Source organism: Octopus sinensis, linkage group LG16 (genome assembly GCF_006345805.1).
Source record: "Octopus sinensis linkage group LG16, ASM634580v1, whole genome shotgun sequence".
Classification (NCBI taxonomy): domain Eukaryota; kingdom Metazoa; phylum Mollusca; class Cephalopoda; order Octopoda; family Octopodidae; genus Octopus; species Octopus sinensis.
This window is the reverse complement of record NC_043012.1, coordinates 53,056,245-53,081,445: the sequence shown is the minus strand read 5'-3', so window position 1 is coordinate 53,081,445 and position 25,201 is coordinate 53,056,245. Positions and strand designations below refer to the sequence as shown.

At 35.7% G+C, this 25,201-nt stretch overlaps 1 protein-coding gene and 1 non-coding gene across 5 annotated transcripts in view; both read left to right on the top strand.

The window, feature by feature from the left end:
* The window catches only part of LOC115220533 (conserved oligomeric Golgi complex subunit 1), a 264,126-nt gene that overhangs the window by 61,917 nt on the left and 177,008 nt on the right, over positions 1 to 25,201 (top strand). For all 4 annotated transcript variants that reach the window (XM_036510123.1, XM_036510124.1, XM_036510122.1 and 1 more), the window contains exons 15-16: positions 8,849 to 8,959; positions 15,224 to 15,315. In XM_036510123.1, the coding sequence (XP_036366016.1) occupies positions 8,849 to 8,959; positions 15,224 to 15,315 (203 nt within the window). The remainder of the gene's footprint in view (positions 1 to 8,848; positions 8,960 to 15,223; positions 15,316 to 25,201) is intronic.
* Positions 6,838 to 6,943, top strand: LOC115220651. Its single transcript, XR_003882578.1, has one exon. It is a non-coding gene; the product is annotated as a U6 spliceosomal RNA (small nuclear RNA).

The window sequence follows — 25,201 nt, the reverse complement described above, 5'->3', positions numbered from 1 at the left end:
ATGGGTTGGACGGTTCGACCGGGGATCTGGGAAGCCAGAAGGCTGCACCAGGCTCCGGTCTTATGTTTCTACAGCTGGATGCCCTTCCTAACGCCAACCACTCCATGAGTGTAGTGGGTGCTTTTTATATATATATATATATATATATATATATTATATATATATATATATATATACACACACACACACATACATGCACAGGCACAGACAACTTTGCATGCTACTGTGGTATTCAAGTAATGTGGCTGCTATTTCCAGGAAGTTGAATGACCACATAGAGGCGGGGGGGGGGGCTCCATTGTCAGCTCAATTACTTTCAAGTTATTAGTTGTAGACCTCACTGATATAAAGACATCACATCACAAAGTAAGAACTTGCCTGGAAAGAAAATAATAAAAAAAATACACAACCAGAAACAAAGGAAACAAGAAGAAACAAAACACAATGACGAAAAAAAAATAAAACATAGAAAGATCATTTCAGTCAACAGCTTCAATACATTCAATACATGTTATATCATTATCATCATCATTGCCATTATTATTATCATTATTATTATTATTATTATTATTATTATTATGTTTATTATTATTATTATTATACTATTATTATTATCATCATTATTATTATCATTATTATTATTATTATTATTATTATACTATTATTATTATTATTATTATTTTTATTATTATTACTTTTATTTTTATTATTATTAATGTTATTATTATTGTTATTATTATTATTGTTGTTGTTATTATTATTGTTATTATTATTATTAGTGGTATTAGTATTTTTACATCTTAAAATTATTTGTGCGGTGGTGAGGGAGGGATGTGTCGGGGGTGAGGCCAACTATAAAAACTTTCATGTTTCTTGCGAACGACAACGGCGGTGACTGCATGAATAATATCTGTCTCAGTATCTAACCACTGAGGCTGATTGAATCAACTTACTACTAGCACCACCACCACCACTACTGCAACTACTACTGCTGCTGCTGCTACTTTGGTGGGGACATGATTTATAGTTTTAAAAATCTATTGTTTTGATTTGATTTTAAAAAAAAAATTATATAATTTTCTTTTTTTATTTTGCTATTATATTTATGTATTTATTATTATTATTATTATTTTTTTTTTATTCGCTGCGGCCCAAAACATTACTATTAACAATTGGACTGAATTTTTTTTACTCAAAAGATGTTAAGAATGGGTTTTGAATATATATATATATATATGTATGTATCTATCTATCTACCTATATATATATATATATATATATATATATATATATGAGGAAGAAGAGAAAAATCTCTCCTTAATTGTCGTTGAGTGACTGACTGAAAGAAAGATAACATACTCTCTTGAGTTCTTGTGGCTCAAACTAGAAACTTATCAGATTTTCGCTTGCATTTTTCTTCTGTTTTATTTTTTGATATATATATATGTGTGTGTGTGTGTGTGTGTGTGTTTGTGTGTGTGTGTGCGTGTGTTTCAGATTTGGTTGAAAGTTAAGAAATTCTTAGACTATGATTCATAGTTTTTTTTTGTTTTTTTTTTGTTTTTGCTTTGCTGTTGTAGTTGTTGCTGCTGCATTTACGTCTCGTCTTATCTTTCTTTCGTCGTTGTTGTAGTTGTCATTATTGTTGTTGTTGTTGCCATTATCGATTGTTATTATTGTCATCGGCATCATCATCATCATTATTGTCGTTATTTGTTTTCCTTGTAACCAGTATCATCATCATCATCATCACCATCATCGTTATCTACATTGTCATCACAGTTGTTGTTCTTGTAATTGTTTTCATTGCTCATGTTTGTGGCTTTGTTATTGTCATCATGATCATCGTGTTCTTTTTTTTCCATGTTGTCATAAGTTTGATGATTCTGTGTTTCCAATTGTTCGTGCGTGTGTGTGTTCCAAAATCCCATTTTTGGGGGACCCCAATGTTTTTAGATCAGATTTCAGTACTTCCCCTGTGAGAGATTCAGAAATACGCAGACCATGACTCATATCATTTTTTTTTTCTAGTTACATCATTAACTATCATTGTTGTTTTCATTGTCCTCATCACCCTCCTCCTCGCCATCATCATTCATCATTTTCATTACCATCCTTGTTTTCATCATCATTGTTATTACCACTATCGCCATTGCCATCACTCTTAGTTTCATCATCACCATCTTCGATTTTATCATTACCATCACCAATATCACTGGTTTAATGGCCATTTTCCCAAACTTGCTTGGGTTGGGTAGGACTGCATAACAGCATCCTTCATTTATCTTGGTGATCTGTCATTTAATTTCATCTGTAAGAACTAAATCTAGTAAGATCCAACCCCCCTGTGTCTTAGCTCTTTGCTCTATCTTTACCAAGTCTGTCTTCTATTGTCAAATCTCACTACAGTTTTTTTTTTTTATAGTAGATCCCTTCCTTACCATTTAAACCTAACTGGAAAGTTGAAGTGTTACCTACTATCAGCCAAACATGCTGAAGCACAAACAGTTCTCAACAGTGTTGCTACCATATTTCACTTTGAATTCTCTTCTTTCGCAGCAATAAATGTTTAAATCATGGCACCCATGCATCCAGTTCACACTGTGAAGTGGTTGGCATTTGGAAGGGCATACAGCTGTAAAAAAATCCATACCAAAATTGACCTCGCTTCTTCTGGTACCATGTAAAAAGCACTCAGTCTGCTTGGTTGGGTGGTTGGTATTAGGAAGAGCATTCAGCCGTAACAACCATGCCAAAACAGACACAGTAGCCGGGTGTAATCTTCTACGTGGCTGGCTCCTGTTGAACCATTCTACTCATGCCAGCAAGGAAGATTGACATTAAAAGATGGTGATGATGATGATGATAGTGCCCCTTAAAAAGCACCCATGTCAGTGTCACGGTGTCATGTAAAAAGCACCTGTACCTGTGTCACATAAGAAACACCTGTGCTGGTGCCACATTGTAAATACCAGTACGATGTATAAGTACCTGTATGAGTACCACATAGTGAAGGCACCTGACTCAGTGGTTAGAGTGTTGAGCTCACTATCATGAGGTAGTGAGTTTGATTCCCCGACTGGACCATGTGTTGTGTTGTGTTCTTAAGCAAGACACTTTATTTCATGTTGCTCCAGTTCACTCAGCTGTAGAAGTAAGTTGCAATTCACTGGTAGCAAGCTGCAATGGCTTTTGCCTTGGATAACATTGGTGGCATGGAGTGGAGAAGGTGGTATGCATGGACAACTGCTGGTCTTCCATAAACAACTTTGCCCAGACTTGTGCTTCAGAGAGGAACTTTCTGGGTGCAATCCCATGGTTATTCATGACCGAAGGGGGTCTTTACCCTTTACCAGTACCACATAAAGTGTACACAGTATACTCTGCAATGTGGTTGGCATTAGGAAAGCCAGCCTTAGGAACCTTGCCAAAACAAACAGCTGGAGCCTGGGTAGCTCTCTGGCTGTCCAGCTCTTGTCAAATTATCCAACCCATACCAGCATGGAAAATGGATGTGAAATGATGATAATGAAAATTTTAGTACAATAATTTTGTCATTATTAAGCTGGTGTTTGGAACTGGAACATAAATTAACATGAAATTGATATGAAATGTTGATGAAAAGTTTTTAGATCCCTTTAAACCTGGAAGTTTGGATCATAGAAGTAAGGATGGTATCAAGTAGGTTGGCATCAAAATGGTTAAGGTGGATACTCTTCCTACTGTGACCATTGAACTGTTGATAGGCTGAATGAGGCAAACAGAATCCCAAGTTTTGTCCAAGAATTGCAATGCAGCTAGCAGAAACGTTAGCATGCCGAGCGAAATGCTTAGCGGTATTTCATCTGCTGTTACATTCTGAGTTCAAATTCCGCAAAGGTCAACTTTGCCTTTCATCCTTTCGGGGTCGATAAATTAAGTACCAGTTATACACTGGGTTCGATGTAATCGACTTAATACCTATATCTGTCCTTGTTTGTCCCCTTTGTGATGACAATGCAGATAACGATGGTGATAATGATGATGATACTGGTTACTAAGAAAACAAATAATGGCAATAATGATGATGATGCTGATGACAATAATGACAATCGATAATGTTTAGCCCCTTGTGGGTAGTAAAGAAATAGGTATTTCATCTGTCTTTACGTTCTGAGTTCAAATTCCACAAAGGTCAACTTTGTCTTCCATCCTTTCGGGGTCGATAAATTAAGTACCAGTTACACACTGAGGTCGATGTAATCAGTTTAATCCCTTTGCTTGTCTGTGTTTGTCCCCTCTGCATTTAGCCCCCTGTGGGCAATAAAGAAATAAGTATTTCAATGCAGTAAGTTTGATAAAATTTGAACTTGTAGTAATGTTGTTAAGATATGCAGCTTCTGAAATGTTAAGGTATGGCTGTTATGATCATGTGCTTAATGTTTCAGGTGATAATAGTGTCATTATGATTTACATATGATTTACTTGACACCTGTGTTAGTACCATGGTAAAAGCACCCATGTCGGTGCCACTTAAATGCACCCTATACAGTCTGTAAAGTGGCTTATGTCAGAAAGGGCACCTGACCATAGAAACCATGTCAAAACAGACAGCGAGAGCCTGGTGCAGCCTTCCAGCTTGCCAGCATCTGCCAAACTGTCCAATGTATTCCAGCTGGGAAGACATTAAACAATGACGATAATGATGAGGATGAGGTTGACTTGAATTTGTGATGATATTCTTTTTCTCTTTACTCTTTTACTTGTTTCAGTGATTTGACTGTGGCCATGCTGGAGCACCGCCTTTAGTCGAGCAAATTGACCCCATGACTTATTCTTTGTAAGCCTAGTACTTTTTCTATCGGTCTCTTTTGCCGAACCGCTAAGTTACGGGGGACGTAAACACACCAGCATCGGTTGTTAAGCGATGTTGGGGGGACCAACACAGAGACACACACACATATATACATATATATACACATACATAAATACAACGGGCTTCTTTCAGTTTCCGTCCACGAAATCCACTCACAAGGCTTTGGTCAGACGGAGGCTATAGTAGAAGACACTTGCCCAAGATGCCACACAGTGTCACTGAACCCGGAACCATGTGGTTGTACATTTGAACTTTATTAATTTTATTAAGACATGGACCTTCTTATGATGTTAAATTATGAAACTTATGATTATTTGGCTAAGATTTCAGTTTATTATAGTGTCATTATTTTTTGAACTTATGGTTAAGAATTGAACTCGTGGTGATGTTTTCAACATTTGAACTTATTAAAATAATATGTCACTTTAATCTCAGAACAAACGATATTTTTCTGGAATCTTATCCTATTTCTCTGGCATCACTCTGTAAACTTTTCTTGTGCCTGTCAACAGACACACAATGTATCAATGTAATATATTCTTTATGAGGAAGCTTGTTAATTAGCGATATTAAGTTTTGCCTCGGACCTACTTTATTTCTGTCAAAAATAAGTGACTGCATTTAGAAGTTTGGATCGATGAATTATCACTGTTTTAATGTCTGTTTTCCTTGCTGGCATGGCTTGGACAGATCAGTACAGTAACATTTGGCATCTTGCCAAAAGAACAGAATTCTGTTTGCAACTAGCTAGGTCAGTCTTGATTATATGATAAGAATAGGAACATTTTCTATACCAGAGCATGTCTGATTGAAATGTAGTATTTAAAGCTGGAGAGCAGCAATTTTATGTGTAAAATACACACATGCACACACACACACACACACACACACACACACTCACACATATATATATTTAGGCACAAGCATGGCTGTATGGTAAGTAGCTTGCTTCCCAACCACATGGTTCTGGGTTCAGTCACACTGCATGGCACCTTGGGCAAGTGTCTTCTACTATAGCTTCAGGCTGACCAAAGCTTGTGAGTGGATTTGGTAGATGGAAACTGAAAGAAGCCCTTTACTCTTTCTCTTTCTCTCTCACACACACACACATATTTATGTGCGTGTCTTTGTGTCTGTGTTTGTACCCCTCCTTACCATTGCCTGAAAACCAATGTTAGAATAAGTGTTAGGCTTACTAACGATAAGTTCTGAGGTTGATTTCTTCGACTAAAGGTGGTGCTCCAGCATGGCCACAATCAAATGACTGAAACGTATAAAAGAGTAAAGAGTATATATCTATATCTATCTATCTATCTATCTATCCATCTATATAGATATATATATGTATATATATATTGATATATAAATTCATGTCTGCATGCATATATGTTTGTATGCATGCACATGTGCATATAAGCAAATATCTATGCATACACAGATATATACACTCGTGCATCAATATATATATATATATATGTGTGTGTGTGTGTATATATATATGTATATATATATATATATATATATATATATATATATGTCGTCCAGGTGGGGAATTTCTACGCCACTGAAACCGGGAAACCGGCCCTTATGAGCCTGGCATATATATATATATATATATATATAGATAGATAAACATACATACACAGACACACTATATGTATAAGGTCCAGCATGAATGGATAAATGTGTATTCACACACAGTGAAATCAGATGAGCAAAATGTTAAGTAGAAAGACAAGCATCCATAACCATCTGCACTACCTTTTCACAACAGCTCTCCATTGGCATCAGTGGACATTGCTAACAATGGTACATAGGCTCGACCATATCTATGCTGTTTAGTGGTTCCTAAACATGTAGTTTGGGTTTGGCCCCATTGCTTTTTGCCTTCTCTTATTGAGCTGGCCAAATTCTTGTGAATGGATGTATGTGTGTCTGTGTACACACGCACACACACACACACGTACACACATATGTTGCTTGTACTAGCTACGGCGGTACATATTCTAAAATGGGAACAATACAGAGAAGATTTGCATGGCACTGCGCAAGGATGGCACTCAAATTTGTGAAGTGTTCCATATTTAAGAAGTGGAAGCGCATGGCTTAGTGGTTAGGGTGTTGGACTCATGATTGTAAGGTTTTGGTTTCGATTCCTGGACTGGGCGATACATTGTGTTCTTGAGCAAAACACTTCATTTTCACGTTGCTCCAGTCCACTCAGCTGGCAAAAATGAGTAATCCTGCGATGGACTGGCGTCCCGTCCAGGTAGGGAATTTGTACACCACTGAAACCAGGAAACCGGCCTCTATGACCCTGGCATGGCTCGAGAAGGAGAAGGAACATATTTTGCTTGTGTGGTACTAATAACCTGGTGTTAGAGCTCAATGTACTTTTGCTTCAGAATGGAACATCATTTGGGTACTGGTGGTTTGTTTATGTCCTTATAACTTAGTAGTTCAGCATAAGACACTAATAAAATGAGTTGCAAGCTTTAAAAAGTAAGTACTGGGGGTCGATTTCTTCAGCTGAAAAAAAAAAAAAAAAAGTTAAAAAGACTTTGACGGTGGTGCCCCAACATGACTGTACTCTAATGTTTGGGACAAAAATAACAAAAAAAAGATAAAAATGAATAAATAAAAGAGTAAGAAATTTCTGACTATTGTACATAAAAATTGGACAACTGATTTCAAGAGATACAATGTGTCTGTGGCCAAGCTCATCATCAACAATTTAAAGTCCACTTTTTGTGCTTGCATGGGTCAGGCAGTATATTGAGGCAGATTACTGATGCCTGGGTGCCCTTCCTGTCACCTGTTTTCAAGCCATGTAATATTTCCACATGGCCAAATATGGTTATTCATATCTGTTATTCAGTGACATCCATCTAAAACTATGATGCATTGTTGAAAGATAGAGGCACACACATATATACTCACATATACACAAAGATATGGTGGGAGTCTACCAAATCCATTCTCAAAACTCTGATCAGCCCAAGTCCATAGTGGAAGCCATTTGCCCAAGCTGGTGTGCAGTGGTACTGAATCCAAAACTGTGGTCAGGAGGCAAACTTTTTATCATACAACCAAGTCTGCATCTGTGCAATTTTTTTTTCTTTTATCCAGAATAGTTGTCTTCCTAGATGTATTTAGCTCATCTGTATCTTGTGGCATCCACATCTTGCCGATACAGAACTTCATTCACAGCTACTTCTTATTCCTTTATTGCACACAAGGGGCTAAACATAGAGGGGACAAACAAGGACAGGCAAAGGGATTAAGTTGATTATAGGTGCAGGAGTGGCTGTGTGGTAAGTACCTTGCTTACCAACCACATGGTTCCAGGTTCAATCCCACTGCATGGCACCTTGGGCAAGTGTCCTCTACTATAGCCTTGGGCTGACCAAAGCCTTGTGAGTGGATTTCGTAGACAGAAACTGAAAGAAGCCCGTCGCATATATATATATATGTGTGTGTGTGTGTGTATGTATGTATATGTTTGTGTGTCTGTGTTTGTTCCCCCCAACATCGCTTGACAACTGATGCTGGTGTGTTTACCTCCCTGTCACACAGCAGTTTGGCAAGACAGACCGATAGAATAAGTACTAGGCTTACAAAGAATAAGTCCTGGGGTCGATTTGCTCGACTCAAGGCGGTGCTCCAGCATGGCCGCAGTCAAATGACTGAAACAAATAAAAGAATATCAACCCCAGTGCGTAACAGGTTCTTAATTTATTGACCACCCCGAAAAGATGAAACGCAAAGTCGACCTTGGTGGAATTTGAACTCAGAATGTAAAGACAGATGAAATACCGCTAAGCATTTTGCCTGGCGTTCTAACGTTTCTGCCAGCTCGCCGCCATTCACAGCTACTTCTCTTACAGTTGGGCTGCCATATTCACAATGCCGACTGAATGTTTTCCATTTGTAATTCTGATTGCACTGTGTCTGTGATATTGTCAGTAATGTTTACTTTATATTTTCATGTAGGAAACAAATTTTCCCAAGTGGCAGATGGTATGTGAGAAGATATTTATCAACGGCCAGGTGATGTCTGTTTGGTCAGTATTTTTGCAGCCCCAGTTTGTTGACAGAATAAAAGTAAGTAATTTCTTTGTTTCATTTAATTAGAATAAATATATATTCTTTGTGGCCTTCATGCTTCTTTTCTTTTGTCCGTTTTTTCTTTGCATTTGTTTTCTTCTTAATACCATTGTTGTATATACTACGAGGAAATACATCTTCGTTTGAGTATGAATTTGGCTAGCCATAAATGCAGGCATGGCTATGTAGTTAAGAAGCTTGTTTTTCAACCACGTCGTTACAAGTTCTCTTTGGACGAGTATCTCCCACTATGGGCCTTTGGGCAACCAATGCTTTGTGAGTGAACTTAGTACACAGAAACTGAAAGATGCTTGTTGTGTGTGTGTCATCATCATCACTGTTCTCATCATTTAATGTCCTTTTTTTTATGTTGGTATGAGTTGGACAGTTTGACAGGAACTGGCAAGCTGGAGCACTGCACCAAGCTCCAGCTGTCTGTTTTGGCAAGGTTTCTATGGCTGGGTAGCACAGAGACACCACCTGGTTTATAGCATGGATTGGGTACTTTTTACATGGTACAGGCACAAGTATGTTTTACATGGCACCAGCATGAGTGTGTGTATATACATACATGTATATATATGTGTGTGTGAGACAGAGACAGACAGTGTCTTTGTGTCTGTGTTCATTCTACCACCACTGCTTGAGAACCATTGTTGCTTTATTTACATTCCTGTTACTTAGCGTCCTGGCATAGAGATTGAGAGAATAAGTACTAGACTTAAAAAAAGAAAAGTTATGGCATCAATTTGTTTGACTGAGGCCCTGTGCCCCAGCATGGCCACAGTCCAATCACTAAAAGAAATTAAAGATAAAAGATAAAACTGTTATAGTAGTGTCATCTCTCTACATTCTTGGAGATTTAAAGTCAGAAATATAAATCTCTGTAATATTTTATCCAATATGTCCTCTTGCTCCCCACTAAAAATTGGCCATATTCCTAAAACAACAAATAACAATTTTCCAGTTTGATTGCAGCTATCATAAATCTGTACTTTATCTTCTACATAATTCTTTGCAAATTCTAATTTATTCTTATCTTATTCCTTTTCATACCAGTTTTTGAAAGTCTGATCTCAAATTCTTTCCATGTTATGTGCAAAAGCTGTGGCTTCTGATACACCGCTACACCTCCCATGCGAGACCAAACTTTGTTTTTCTCATGAAAAGCTAGCATTATAAGCTACTTGGTGGGTTATAGGGATGGAAACAAACTGGCACCGGTTATCAAGAAGTGTTGGAGGAACAAACACACACACACACACACACACACACACACACACGCGTGACAGGCTTCCAAAATTTCCATCTCTCACAAAGCATTGTTTGTCTCTGGGTCAAGACATTAGCCCTAGGTGCCTTGTAGTGAGACTGAACCTAAAACCATGTAGTTGCCAAGCAAGCATCTTAACCACAAAGCCATGCACATTATTGTTGAAGTTTGGTCATATTGTCTGCAACTACACCAAAACTGTCTTGAAGTTTTGCATAGTTAAAATATTTCTTTTCTTCCTACGACAAAACATTTAAAGAAGACAATATTTGTTATATAACATAAGTGTAAGCAGCTGAAATTTATGAATGAAAAATATATATTTATATACATATATATATATTTTTCCTCTTATATTTTGAATACTTTTTTTAAAATACAATATAATGGCTTCTGAGTTGACGAGTTACACTTATAAGTAAACAAACTTGGAATGTATTTTCGGGATATTAAACTTCCGAGAGGGCAGCATTCTGATACTGCTCTCTAACTGTCTGTTTGCCTGTCTGTCTGTCTGTGTTTTTTACCCTCTCCCCCATCATCTTTGTTTGTGTACATCTCAATGCTACAAAAAAGTGTTAGTTGTGTACAGAAAATGTGACAGGAAGCAAGTAAAAAGATTGTTTGATAGTTTCGTTTTGTGAGTTATGTAACTGTAAGTCCCGTCTATTGTAAGCATTCAAGTCACATCTCCCATTTAAAGATGACTTCATGCACCCCCCAAGTGACCAATAGAATAAGCATCAAACCTAAAGATAATTGCTGGTGTTGACTTCTGCAGCAACATCTTTGAAGGCATGACCCCAGCATGGCCATTGTCCACTGCTTGAAACAAGTAGAATATAAATGACAATGGGATAAAGAAATTTAATAACAAAATGGCAAGAGAATAATAATAGTAACTGGAAGTTGTTGTTGTTGAGTCCTTGGATCAGCTTTGGCTAGAGTAGTCCTATCCTCAAAAGCATTCCATTCATGACAAACTCGTCCTTTACTTGAGCATTGTATATCTAAGTGTACATTATATAGTGTTCCTTCTTTTTCAAAATGCTGGGTGTAATTTACGTGAGATTTCAGCTACTATTTCTAGCAGATGGAATGACCACGTACTAATTAATAATTAATTACGCTTTTACTCTTTTAGGTTGTTTCGGTCATTTGACTGTGGCCATGCTGGAGCACTGCCTTTTAGTCAAGCAAATCAACCCCAGAACTTATTCTCTGGAAGCCTAGTACTTATTCTATCGGACTCTTTTGCTGAACCATTAAGTTATGGGGATGTAAACACACCACCATTGGTTGTCAAGCGATGTTGGGGGGGAGGGCAAACACAGACACACAAACATATACACACACATTCATACATACATACATATATATATATATATATATATATAATATATATATATATATATATATATATATATATATATACGACAGGCTCTTTTCAGTTTCCGTCTACCAAATCCACTCACAAGGCTTTGGTCAGCCCAAGGTTATAGTAGAAGACACTTGCCCAAGGTGCCATGCAGTGGGAATGAACCCAGAACCATGTGGTTGGTAAGCAAGCTACATACCACACAGCCACTCCTGTGCCTAATTAATTGTTGGCATTGTTTAGCCCAAGGTTAGCCCTGACTGAGCAAACCTATAATATAAAGTGCACCAATCAGTCATTTCTTCAGGCATTGCATATCTAGGGCTACATTATCCTATGCATCCTTCTATTTTCAAGATGGTTGGTAGATGTAAGTTAATGGAGTTTTAGTTCCTATTTCTCTCAGCTTGAATGACTATCTAAAGGCTCCCTTGTTGACCCCTGTAATAACAGGTATTACACTGTGTTGATGATAGAATGTACAGGTGGAAAAGGTTTTTTTTTTACTGTTTTGGCCCACTTTGTTGTGTGCAAGTACTACCAGAGTTGATTTTGTTTGCTCTTCATTCTCCAAAGCCAGGGAAATAAGAACCAAGAAAATATTGTGGTCACTGTTTCATTTGATGATAAATAATTTGTCTGGCTTTGTGCTCAGTGAGAAGAAATCAATTTTATTCTGTGAAACAAGTTCTTCTTGACAGAGAAATATTAAAAAGGAAATGAAATAATAATGGAAATATACAGAAAGTTTTGTAAGATGTTGTAACATTTTGAATGTTAATAATAACGGAGAGAGATATAGTATTTTGTGGCTGAAGTTTTCTCTATGCCTGAAGAGGAAAATATGAAAACGGCTAATATAAATATTGGTAGGAAAGAATTTAAAATGGAATAAACTATAGTAACTTGGTTGTGAGGTATCAAAAGATGAAAATATTTTGTGAAATATTGTTTCTGCTGTTTATTTCTAAGTCAGCCTCTGTGTAGCATATTTCCATTCATTTGGTGCCATATGCAACAATCTGTTCAACTTATATTTTATCATACTTTCATTAGTTCAACCAGTATGGTACCCACAGCCAACTCTTATCTGGCTGGACTCCAGCTTCCTTCATTTGATGTTGGATTGGAGGTATGTGGTCTTTTTGCCTGTGCCCATTTTATTGATATATTCTTACCCATTATATATATAGCACCATCCGAGTGTGATCATTGCCAGGGCCGCTGAGTGGCTCCCATACCGGTGGCACATAAAAAACACCATTTGAGCATAATTGTTACCGGCGTCATCTAACTGACATGTGTATTGGTGGCACGTGAAAAACAACATTCGAGCAAGGTCGTTGCCAGTGTCACTGGACTGGCTCCTGTGCAGGTGGCACATAAAAAATACCATTTGAGTGTGGCTGTCACCAGTACCACCTGACTGGCCTTTGTGCTGGTGGCATGTAAAAGCACCCACTCTCAGAGTGGTTGACATTAGGAAGGGCATCCAGCTGTAGAAACTCTGCTAGATCAAGATTGGAGCCTGGCGTAGCCATCTGGCTCGCCAGTCCTCATTCAAACCATCCAACCCATGCCAGCATGGAAAGCGGACGTTAAACGATGATGAATGATGATGATATATATATAAATATATGTGTGTGTGTGTATATATAACAGGCACTCTGTTTATGAATATCTTGTGCAATGTGCTTAGAGATAAATACATTAATTTTATGAAACAATTGTGTGTATTTATATTCTTTTCGAGAGATTTTTCCTGCTATTCTTGTAAGTTGATTGACCCTCTAAAGGTTTTGAGTAGAGTTGGCATTGGCTTGAGAGAACCTTTATGTCTTGTTGAGGGCATTTAAAAAGTCTTTAGTGCAGGTGCCATCATTGGATACATACATGCAGAACAATCTGAAAAGTGGTTGATGATAACAAGGGTATCCAGCTGCAGAAAACAAACTAAAAATGAAACCATACAAGTGACATGTGGCTCCCTCACCAGTCCAAGTCTGGATAAGAACAGTCTCAAACTGTGATGACTCACCCAACACATGCTAGCATAAAAAAAAAACCAGCTATGAAATATCAATAATGGTAGTGGTAGAGTTGGTGGTGGTGGTGGTGGTGATGATGGAAAGTTAAGTGAGATGTTTTTAGTTTAACTAAAATATATTTCGACAGGGGTGGAAATTTCTTGTGGAATATAAGTAAAACATTAGTCAAAGAGTATGAAAATAGCTGAAATTTTCTGCTGAAAGGAGTGAAAGTTGAACAAGCAAGTTCAAGTGATTGGAGCCATTTCAAAGAGTTAATCTCATTTACAACACTTTGACACCAACTGACATGTCAGTAGATTTAGACAGAAGCTGACCTGTAGTGGATTTTAATGATAGCGCTTAATAGAATGACTAAGGATTGGATAGAGGCCAGTTCAGTTAGAATTCTTTTCTGTTGCTCCAAATGTATTTTAGGTGCAGTGTTACTGCATATCATTTTGGTATGAAAGCTTAATAAAAGATTTCATCAGTTACTGACAATGATAAACCTATTTGGGAAAAGCTGGTAAAAAGGCCAGAAAACCCAGCTGATCTCTCTGATAAAATCCATTGTAGAATGTGTATCAGTTTCAGTAAGATTAATTTGACACATGTATCAATATACCATTGAAAAATTGGTCCCAGTCCAAAATTCATGGACATCGTGTGAAATATGAAAAATGCTGAAATAACTTCATCATAAATATGTTTTAGCTTAGAAAGGTTTTGTTTCTATACTAGGACGTGGAATTGTAGAGATATTCCTCTTACAGTCAGTTTCACTTGATGTCACTTTTGGCATTCTTTATGCTGTTTGGACAGAATCCTGGCTGATACTTTTATGCCAACTAATTCCTCTTAGTTTATCCACTGTTTTTATTTGAAGTAGATGCTTTATAAAATAGCCTGTGATTGCAATAGAACTATATAAATATATAAGACTGAAGGAAACAAATAAAGCTGTGTAGCTGTTTGTCTCAATTTTGTTTTTTCTGTTATTTTGTTTAAGTAAGAAATTTCTCTAGATATTGAAATATGTATTTAGTCTAATTATATTGGACTAAATTAGAATGACTCTGTATGTTATATACATGTGTGTGTGTATACATACATACATATATACACAAACACAAACAGAAATGTGTCAAATGTACTTTTGTTTCTACTTTGCCCATGAGTATGATGAGGCATAGTTATGCAGTTAAAAAGTATTGTTTTTCAGAAAGCTTCTGTTCCAAGGTTGATCAGAATTCATTGATTTTATTGGTGACTCAGTCCATCTAAATAAATGTGGTGTACCTACCAAATTCACTCACAAGTCATTGCGTAAGCCTGTGGCTATAGCAAAGGACACCAGTCCAAGGTGCTTTGAACCCGAAACCCCATGGTTGCAAAGCATGCTTCTTGATCACACAGCCATGCCTGCATTGAAGAGTTTTTCTTTTTTCTTTCTTACAGTTTTATACAATATTAAACTTTTTAGATACCTATATATATAATTTACCTATATATATAATTTACATATCACTCACTGAATTATTGAATTTTAAGTGTCCAAATTCCTATTCTTTGTTCTCAAGAGCTTGATTCAATACCAGTTGGATTCTACGGCTGAACTAACTAAGCGCCATCTTTCCAAAGTTGTCATGGAACTAGCCAGCCCAGATGAAAGGTGAGTTTCGATCTACCTCTCTTTCTCTATTTTAACTTCTTCTTGCAGCTGTAACTGAGACGCATTTTACCATACTGTGCCAGAAACCTCTGGTACCCAATACCTTTCGTAGATCCTCAATTCCATGTTGTGTATCTCTGTGAATAGCATCAATTTATTCGAGGTGTCTTAATCCTCAATCAGGGTGTAGCTGTCTCTAAAATATAAGAAGCGAAATGAAGTTAATGCTTAGACATGGATGGTTTTTCATCTTGGTATATGATTAATTGACATTACTCTATGAACCTTAATGTATTAGTTTAATCCGGGCATTAATCGTACATCTAAATCTCCCCCTTCCTTGAGCCTTTGGCTCTTGACAAAATCATAGAAACATGATTGTGATATACAGTTTCTTTTGGGTATTTAAACCAAGAAGAGCCAATCCTTTTCCATTTCTTACTGATTTCATCAACAGAAAAGAAAGAATTAATATAAATATTTATATATTATTCTTAACACATTTAAGTTGAGTCAGATAGAAAATGTGCTTGATGCTGTTGTGCATGTCTTAGGAGAGTAACCTTCCCTTTTATGACAACAGTGTGTTTAACACACCCATCTCATTGGTGCATGGCATTCTGGGACACTGGTGTTTTATCATGTGTGTCATCAGCCAGAAGTTGCTGGCTTTGTTTATACTTTCAGTGAACACATTCTTTGCTGATCCGTGCTTCATCATCATCATCATCATTGTTTAACGTCTGCTTTCCATGCTAGCACGGGTTGGATGATATGACTGAGGACTGGTGAACCAGATGGCTGCACCAGGCTCCAATCTTGATCTGGCAGAGTTTCTACAGCCGGATGCCCTTCTTAACACCAACCACTCCAAGAGTGTAGTGGGTGCTTTTACGTGCCACTGGCATGGTGGCCAGTCAGGCGGTACTGGCAACGGCCTTGCTCAAATGTTTTTTTCACATGCCACTGCCAGTAAAAGCAGCTGGTAATGATCACGCTCGGATGGTGCCTTTTACGTGCCACAGGCACAGAAGCCCGTTAGCCATATCTGGTAACTGATAAAAATCATTATTTGCACTGTGTACACTGAGATCTGGAATGACTATTGGCATATTTATTCTTAACATGTCTAGGCAGGTTCAGACACAAAATATGCTAGGTGCTGTAGTGTATGTTTTAGGAGAAAAACTTTTCCTTTTTATGACAAAAGATAAAAAAAAAAAAAGAAAAAAAAAAGGAATCAACTTCTAATCTGTGTTGGTACTTACTTTATCAGTTCTGAAAGAATCTAAGGTGAAGCAGAGATTTTAATTTGGAACACCAAAAACCAGAAAGAATACTGTAAGGTATTCTGTCTGATGCCATAACAACTTTACCAAGTTGCTCCCTCTGGCTTAAATTACATACTTGTAAAACTATGATCTCTGAAGCTAGGAAGGAATGAGATTAGTCATCAACTGAACTCTAATCTATTTTGCATAGCACTTTCTCAAATGTCTTTGATTATAGGTCAGCTCTAGCTTGAGCGACCTAGGGTTAATCAATAATTACAACTTGAAACTATGTTTCTGTGAAATAGTTTAGCATTTCATGTGTGTATGGAGTGTCACTTCAAGTTTTCACAGTCTGTCCTCAACTAGGGTGTGATTCAGTGACAATGACAAGTTTCTTAACTCTTTGGGAGTCATTGGGACACTGTAGCCATGCAGTTTATCAAGGGTGAAAAAACCTGGTGGAGCCCATCCCTCTCCTGGCTAAACTTATTTCTACAGCTGAGTGGACTGGAGCAACATGAAATGGAGTATTTTGCTCAAGAACACAACAGACCGCCCAATCCAGGGATTGAAATCTCAGTCTTACTGTCATGAATCCAACAACCTAACCACTAAATGACATGCTTCCGCTGGTGGTATGCATTTCTACAGCTGAGTGAACTGGAGCAATGTGAAGTGAAGTGTTTTGCTCAAGAACACAACACAACACATTGCCTGGTCCAGGAATCAAAGCCACAATTCTTACAATCATGAGTCTGACGCCCTAACAACTAAGCCATGCTCCTCCACATGCTCAAATTCACACTCACATAAAGGATCAGAATAATGTTGCTGTTACTTAGCCCCAGCAGACCAATAGACAAAATCATCGCAGCTGCAGTAATTCCGTCTCTTTTCTCAGAAACAACATATGTTGGGCCACATTATCAATTTATCCCTGTATTTTGAAATCAGTAGGGTGTGATTTGAGAAAAAACAATTGGTGCAGTTTCATCACATTTACATTCCCAGTAAACATCATATCCCTTAGCTCTGCACTCTAGAAATAACAGAACAAAAAATCCTTTACTTGAAAACAAAGATGTTGGGAAAAAAAGGAAGAGCACCCAACAATAAAACTGCTCCCAGAAATAAATAACCATCTACCCTTTGCCAGCAAAGATGGGAACAAATGAACACATTGTTTTCTGTTGTCTGCAATTTGTTCTAGAATTGTGATCTGTTGAGTTGAATAGTCAATTCATACCTTTTCATATTAGACTCTCTCTCTCAGTCTCTCTTTCTCTCTCTCTCTCTAGTTGACAAAGTGTTAAATATTTAAAACACTCAACAGAAATATTATTAAGTCTTGTCTCGTTTAATGCTTTATCTTTCGGGAAGTGAAAGGCGAAGGGCTGGAGAATGTTGTAATTTTTGTAAAGTGTAGCCCTCTCCAGAAGATATTGCTGACTCATAAAATTAACTCATTTTTAGATCCTTGTTGAGATAATTGGTTTATTTTTTCTTTTGTTGATAGGGGTTTTTTTCCTCTGCCATTCTTTCTTTCTATCTTGCAAAAATTTAAAAACAGAATGATATTTTTTTGGCTTTTATTTATTTATTTATTTATTTTTGTTCATCTTTATTTATTTTATGTATTTATTTATTCACTTATTTATTTATTATTCAGTTATTTATTTATTCTGTTATTTATTTGTTCTTAGTGTAATTTATGTTACATTCAAGTCAAGAATTAAATAAAAACAAATACATATAGAAATATAAATTCAATAAATGAAATAATATAAGCAAAACACTTAAATAATGATAAAATGAGCTGTAAACAATGTTTTAGGTGTACAAGCTACAATTTAGTGTTATTGTATACTTATTTCCTCTTGAAAATTGATAAATTGATTGCTGTTATTTTTGAGTGAAGTTTCTCTTTCCTCGAGGAAATTGCTAGTAAAGAAAGAAGCTTGCTTTAGTTTTCACATAGATGTCATGATTTGTTTTCTTTTTACTCTGCCACTGCATCTCTGATGGATTTGTTTGACTTAAAAGTATAGCTACTAAACCTAGTAATCAATAATGAACTAATTGATATGCATACAGTAACCTAAGTGACTAGTAAAACGGTTCTGGTCTTTTGGTTTTTGTTTGGTATATTTTTTTTTTCGCTATATTTTTAAACAATTTTTTTTGTTGCTTTGTTTCATTTTACTCTGCTTTATTTTGTTTTGGTTTCACTGTAAGTTTTAATTAAAATAGAGTATATTATTTTTCTGTATTTTTTTTTGGTTTTGTTTTACTAATCAAGTGTTATTAAGTTAGCAATTAGTTTGATGGGAAATTAATGTTTCAAATTATTTTGGTTATCAAGACAGATTTTTACTTTAAATTATTTTCGTTCTCAGACAGAGTACTTTTTTGTATTTATTTTATTTAATTATTTATTTTTAAATTTTATTTTTAATGAACTGTAGTTATTTTATGAATAATTAACTAAATTTTCATTTCTCATTTAAAGAACATGTCATTATATGTAATGAAATATATTTCACTAAATGCATCAATTTCTGCACAGTTTTGCATTTAGAGACTTTAAAAATTAAACACAAGACCTTAGGCATATTGAATATAATATCTGAATCAAGTACAAGACATTAAATGCAAAAGACAAGAATTTGGTATTTTATACACTCTTCTATTGTATTTATTAGTAGTGAAAATCCCTTTAGGGAATTGTATATTTTCTAATCTGGTGTATTGAATACTGGTACCACGTTAGGGAAGGTGAGGTTAATAAGGGCAGGTGTGGTTAATAGGTGCATGTACGGATGTGTGGTTAAGAAGTTTGCCTCTCATCCATCTGATCTCGGGTTCAGTTCCACTGTGTGGTATCTTGGGCCGGCGTTTTCTACTGTAGCCCTGGTCCAAAGTCTTGTGAGTGGGTTTGGTGGATGGAAGCTGAAGGAGGTTCATCATGCATCTATGTATACATATATATATGTATATATATGTGTGTGTGTGTATGTATGTGTTACTGTGTGTGTGTGTATGTGTTAATGTGTGTGTGTATGTGCTAGTATGTATGTGTGTGTTGACATTGCAGGATGGTTGTAGATGAGTGTCACTCTCATACAAAGTGTCATTTATTTTCAATATTCTGTGAGAACATGTGTAGCTAAGGGGAAACATTAGGTTGCATGGAAACAGGTGAGTGTTGGTGACATGAAGGGCACCCAGCTCTAGAGAATCAGATGCAATAAAACTCTGCAAGCATGGAAAAGTGGGCATTAAAGTGATGATGATGATCATCATGATAATAATGATAAAATATATATGAGAGTGTGTGTGTGTGTGTGTTTAATCGTCACAATCATTTACCATCTATGGTCCATGTTGGCATGGGTTGGAGAGATTGACAGGATGCAGGGAGTCCAAGTAGTGCATTGTGCTCTGGTGCCTCCTTTGTCACCTGTTTCCAAATGAGGCAATATGGCAATATTTCACCCTGGCCAGACTTGCTTTTTACAGACAGACTTTGAAATGAACAAAATCATGTGTATGTTGGCAGCACTCCTTTATAACCACCTTGTGATGTTGAAACAAGGGTACACACAAACACAGGCAGACATACCTACACATATATGTATGTGTATGAGTCCTGCCAACTCATAAGGGCTGGTTTCCTGGTTTCCATGGCACATAAGTTTTCCACCTGGATAGGGCGCCAGTCCATCGCAGGATTACTCACTGATGCTAGCTGAGTGGAATGGAGCAACATGAAATGAAGTGTTTTTCTCAAGAACACAATGCACCGCCTGGTCCAGGAACTGAAACGACAATCTAATGATCATGAGTCCAACTCCCCAATCACTAAGCCACACTCCTCCACTGTGAGGGGATATAGTAGTCTGAAACTGAAAGAAACCCAAAGTATATATATATATATATTAATAAAAGAATACAAAACATGGGACAAGAATGCAACAGGCAACAACAAGATATCCAGACAGATGATACAAGAAAGAACAAGAAGAACAAGGATGGGTGGGTCATTCGGAGTTTTCTTTTGTCAGTTGACTTCCAGATTATCTTTGCAGTTTCGGTTGGTTGAGTATAACCAGCTGAAACTGCAAAGATAATCTGGAAGTTGACTGACGATAGAAAACTCAGAATGACCCGTCATTGTTTTTTTTTTTGTCCCTTTTTTTGTATTCTTTTTTATATGCATTTAGCGGCATACATACACATGGCTCTGTTATACACACACACACACACACACACACACACACACATATATATATATACATACATTATATATATATATATATATATATATATACACATACACATATATGTATATATATAATGAGAGTGTGTGTCTGTTTGTCCCCCTGCCTTCACTTGACAACCAATGCTGCTGTGTTAATGTCCCCGTAACCTAGGAATTCAGTAAAAGAGGCCGATAGAATAAGCACTAGGCTTACGAAAACAAATTCTTGGGGTTTATTTCTTTGACTAAAACCCTTTATAGCGGTGCCCCAGCATGGCCACAGTCAAATGACTGAAAGAGGTAACAGAATAAAAGAATATATGTATGTATTTGGATTTTATCTTCATAACTACTGTATCAGGACTTTCTGACATACTTAAACATAGCTATTTATAAGGTTGTCCCAAAAGTTCGTAGAAAGTCTTGGAAAATAATGGTCTTTATTTTGAGGAATAATTTTTGTTAGCACTTGGCGAGTAAAAATTCAATTTTCGCAAGTGTTTACGAACTTTTGGGACAACCTAATATTAAATGGTTTATTCCTATATAAATATATATTTAACTATGAAGCAGCCAGATAATGTAAGAACTTATTCTGTGTGGATAAGTGAAACATATTCAGCCGGACAGTAATGATGGACACTAACGCCCCTGTAAGAGAGTACATATGTTTCATACAGTTGGAAATCTTCTCCATCTATGTATGTGTATGTCTATGAGTTTGTGTGTGTGTGTATCATATGTATGTATGTATGTATGTGTATGTGTATATATATATATATTTATATATTTATATATATATATATTTGCATATATATGTGTATACATGTATATATGTGTGTATATATACATGTATGTATGTATATGTATGTATATATGTGTATGTATATATATGTATGTATGTATATATGTATGTATATATATAAGTATATATATATGTATATATGTTATATATATATATAGAGAGAGAGAGAGAGATGTCTGTGCATGTATATTCACATGTATATATACATATGTATGTATGTATCTATGTATATATATATATATATGTGTGTATGTTCATATATGTATATATAAATATATATATATATATATATGTGTGTATATGTGTATATATGTATATATATAGGATCTGAATAAAACAGGAGATTTGTTTACTATTATATCTTAGTAATAACAAAAGTTTTTTATAACCGAATCTCCAGTTTTATTCTGATCTTCGATATACACTCTGTAATCTATTCAAATGTATATAATACCAAACGAAAATAATCATAGAAAAGCACTGTGTTTAATGCCTGAGTGAAGGTTGGACATATATGGATTTACATGGAGCTTGAAGCAAAGGTTAACTGTTATACTGTCTCATTCAAAATAGCAACTTTTCAATACATATACATACATACATGTTTATATATATACATACAGATATCTGTGTGTGTCTGTGTGTGGGTGGGGGGAGGCAGACAAAGAAAGAGAGACAGAGAGAGAAATAGGCATATGTATGTATAGGAATATGCACATACACATACGCATGTATATACATGCATGTATTTGTGTGTGTGAGTGTGTATGTATATGTGTGTGTGTGTGTGTGTGTGTATTAGTATATGTTTAAAGCACTGGTGCTGATTCCATGTGAATAGCACCCAGTACACTCTGTAAAGTGTTTACTATTTGGAAGGGCATCCAGCTGTAATAAAGCAAGCCAAAACTGACTGAGTAGGGAATCTGGTGCAGGTGCTGGTATATGTTTGTATGTATATATATATATATATATATATATATATACATATATATATATATATACATATATATATATACATATATATGTATATTATATATGTTATATATATAAAAAAATTACAAAAAAAAATTTTCTAATATTCTTCAGACATATTGATGCAAATATATATATTTTTTAACATTTAAGCCTTCTGTCGTTTTTCACTCTTTACTACTTTCTATATATATATGTATATATATATATACATACATATATATTACATACATATAATATACATATATATGTATATTATATATGTTATATATAAGTATATGTATATTATATATGTTATATATATATGTATATTATATATATGTTATATATTATATATATATAATTATTATGTTTATATAGTATATATATAAATATATATATTATATATATGTATATATTATAAATTGTATATATTATTATATATGTTATATATTATATATATATAAATATATATATATATATATATGTATTTATATATATATATGTTATATATATATATGTTATATATATATATATAATATATATATATATCATCATCATCATCATCATCGTTTAGCGTACGTTTTCCATGCTAGCATGGGTTGGACGGTTCTACTGGGGTCTGTGAAGCCAGAAGGCTTCATCAGGCCCAGTCAAATCTGGCAGTGTTTCTACGGCTGGATGCCCTTCCTAACGCCAACCACTCCGTGAGTGTAGGGGTGCTTTTTACGTGCCACCCGCACAGGTGCCAGACAGAGCTGGCAAACGGCCACGAACGGATGATGCTTTTTATGTGCCACCGGCACGAGGGCCAGGCGAGCTGGCAACGGACACGAAACGGGGTGGTGCTGTTATATAATATATACATACATACATTATATATATATAGATATATATATATATATATATATACTTTTTTACTCTTTTACTTGTTTCAGTCATTTGACTGCGGCCATGCTGGAGCACCACCTTTAATCGAGTAACTCGACTCCGGGACTTATTCTTTTGTAAGCCCAGTACTTATTCTATCGGTCTCTTTTTGCTGAACCGCTAGGTGACGGGGACATAAACACACCAGCATCGGTTGTCAAGCAATGCTAGGGGGACAAATACAGACACTCACGCACACACACACACACACATATATATATATATCTATATATATATATATTTAAAAAAGGAGATGTGGAACACGAGTTGTGATATATAAAAAAAGGAAATGAAGAAAATGCTGACAAAATAATTCAAGCAAGTGAGAGTGCATCTAATTAGGTGAAAGTTCCTTTTTTACCGGTTGCGCATTTGTTAAAAATATCTTTTGATAAGCATAACAAATGCGCAACCGGTAAAAAGAACCCTCACCCAATCAAACACACTCTCACCCACCTAAATCATTCCGTCAGCATTCTCTTCATTTCCCTTTTATATATATATATATATATATATATATATATACATATATATATACATATACATATATACGACGGGCTTCTTTCAGTTTCCGTCTACCAAATCCACTCACAAGGCTTTGGTTGGCCCGAGGCTATAATAGAAGACACTTGCCCAAGTGCCACGCAGTGGGACTGAACCCGGAACCATGTGGTTTGTATGTAAGCTACTTACCTCACAGCCACTCCTGTACCTTGTTATTCTCCGTGTCCTGTCTTTTACTGTTTATATTTTGTACTGTCGTTAATCCTGTTTTTATTACCATTTTGACACGTGATACTGATCGAAGAGGGCTATATATATGTATATTATATATATGTTATATAATATACATATATATATATATATAATATACACACACACACATATATATATATATATATATTTATCGCCATGATAGATCGTTAACCACTACACAAATTGTTTTCCTCTCCTTGTTTTTTCTGTATCCTTTTCTGTAGAAGAGCGTAGGCTCGAAACGTAAAAAACTTTTTCTATTCCTCAGCGTTATACTAATACATCTGTTTGTTTTGTACACCACCTGCCTTCGTCTTTTGTTTTTATCTTAAACCCTCCCTGTAATATATATATATATATATATATATATACAGCTCTTGTCACCCTGTCCAGCCCATACCAGTATGGGAAACGGACATTAAATGATGATGATGGTGATGATGATATACACACTGTAGGATATGCGATAATTTTATTAATTCTGACTTGTTAACTACATTCCTTATATCAACACATTTAAATAATAAATGAGGAATATTCTTCTTACTTCAGAATATCATTCCAGCGGTGATATATTAAACTATATATCAGTTAAGAAATTTCTCCTCACTGGTAGTACTAATATCTACAAGGATTAACATTTTGCAGTCGGACAGAACTTTTGCCCAGTTTCTCACTTTATACGATTATTTTAAAAGGAAGTACTTCTCTTGGGAAAAAAGCATGTCTGTTACCTATTAACTGATATCGAGCTTGCTGCCAACATTTAAACAAGCTTTGGCTATTTTGTCAATATTCCAATTGAACCTTGCAATCTGGCACCAGACAGATCAAACCTACTTTCTATTTTATTTATATAATAATTATTAGCTTTCAATAATACTCTTGGTTTAATTCATTTCGCCT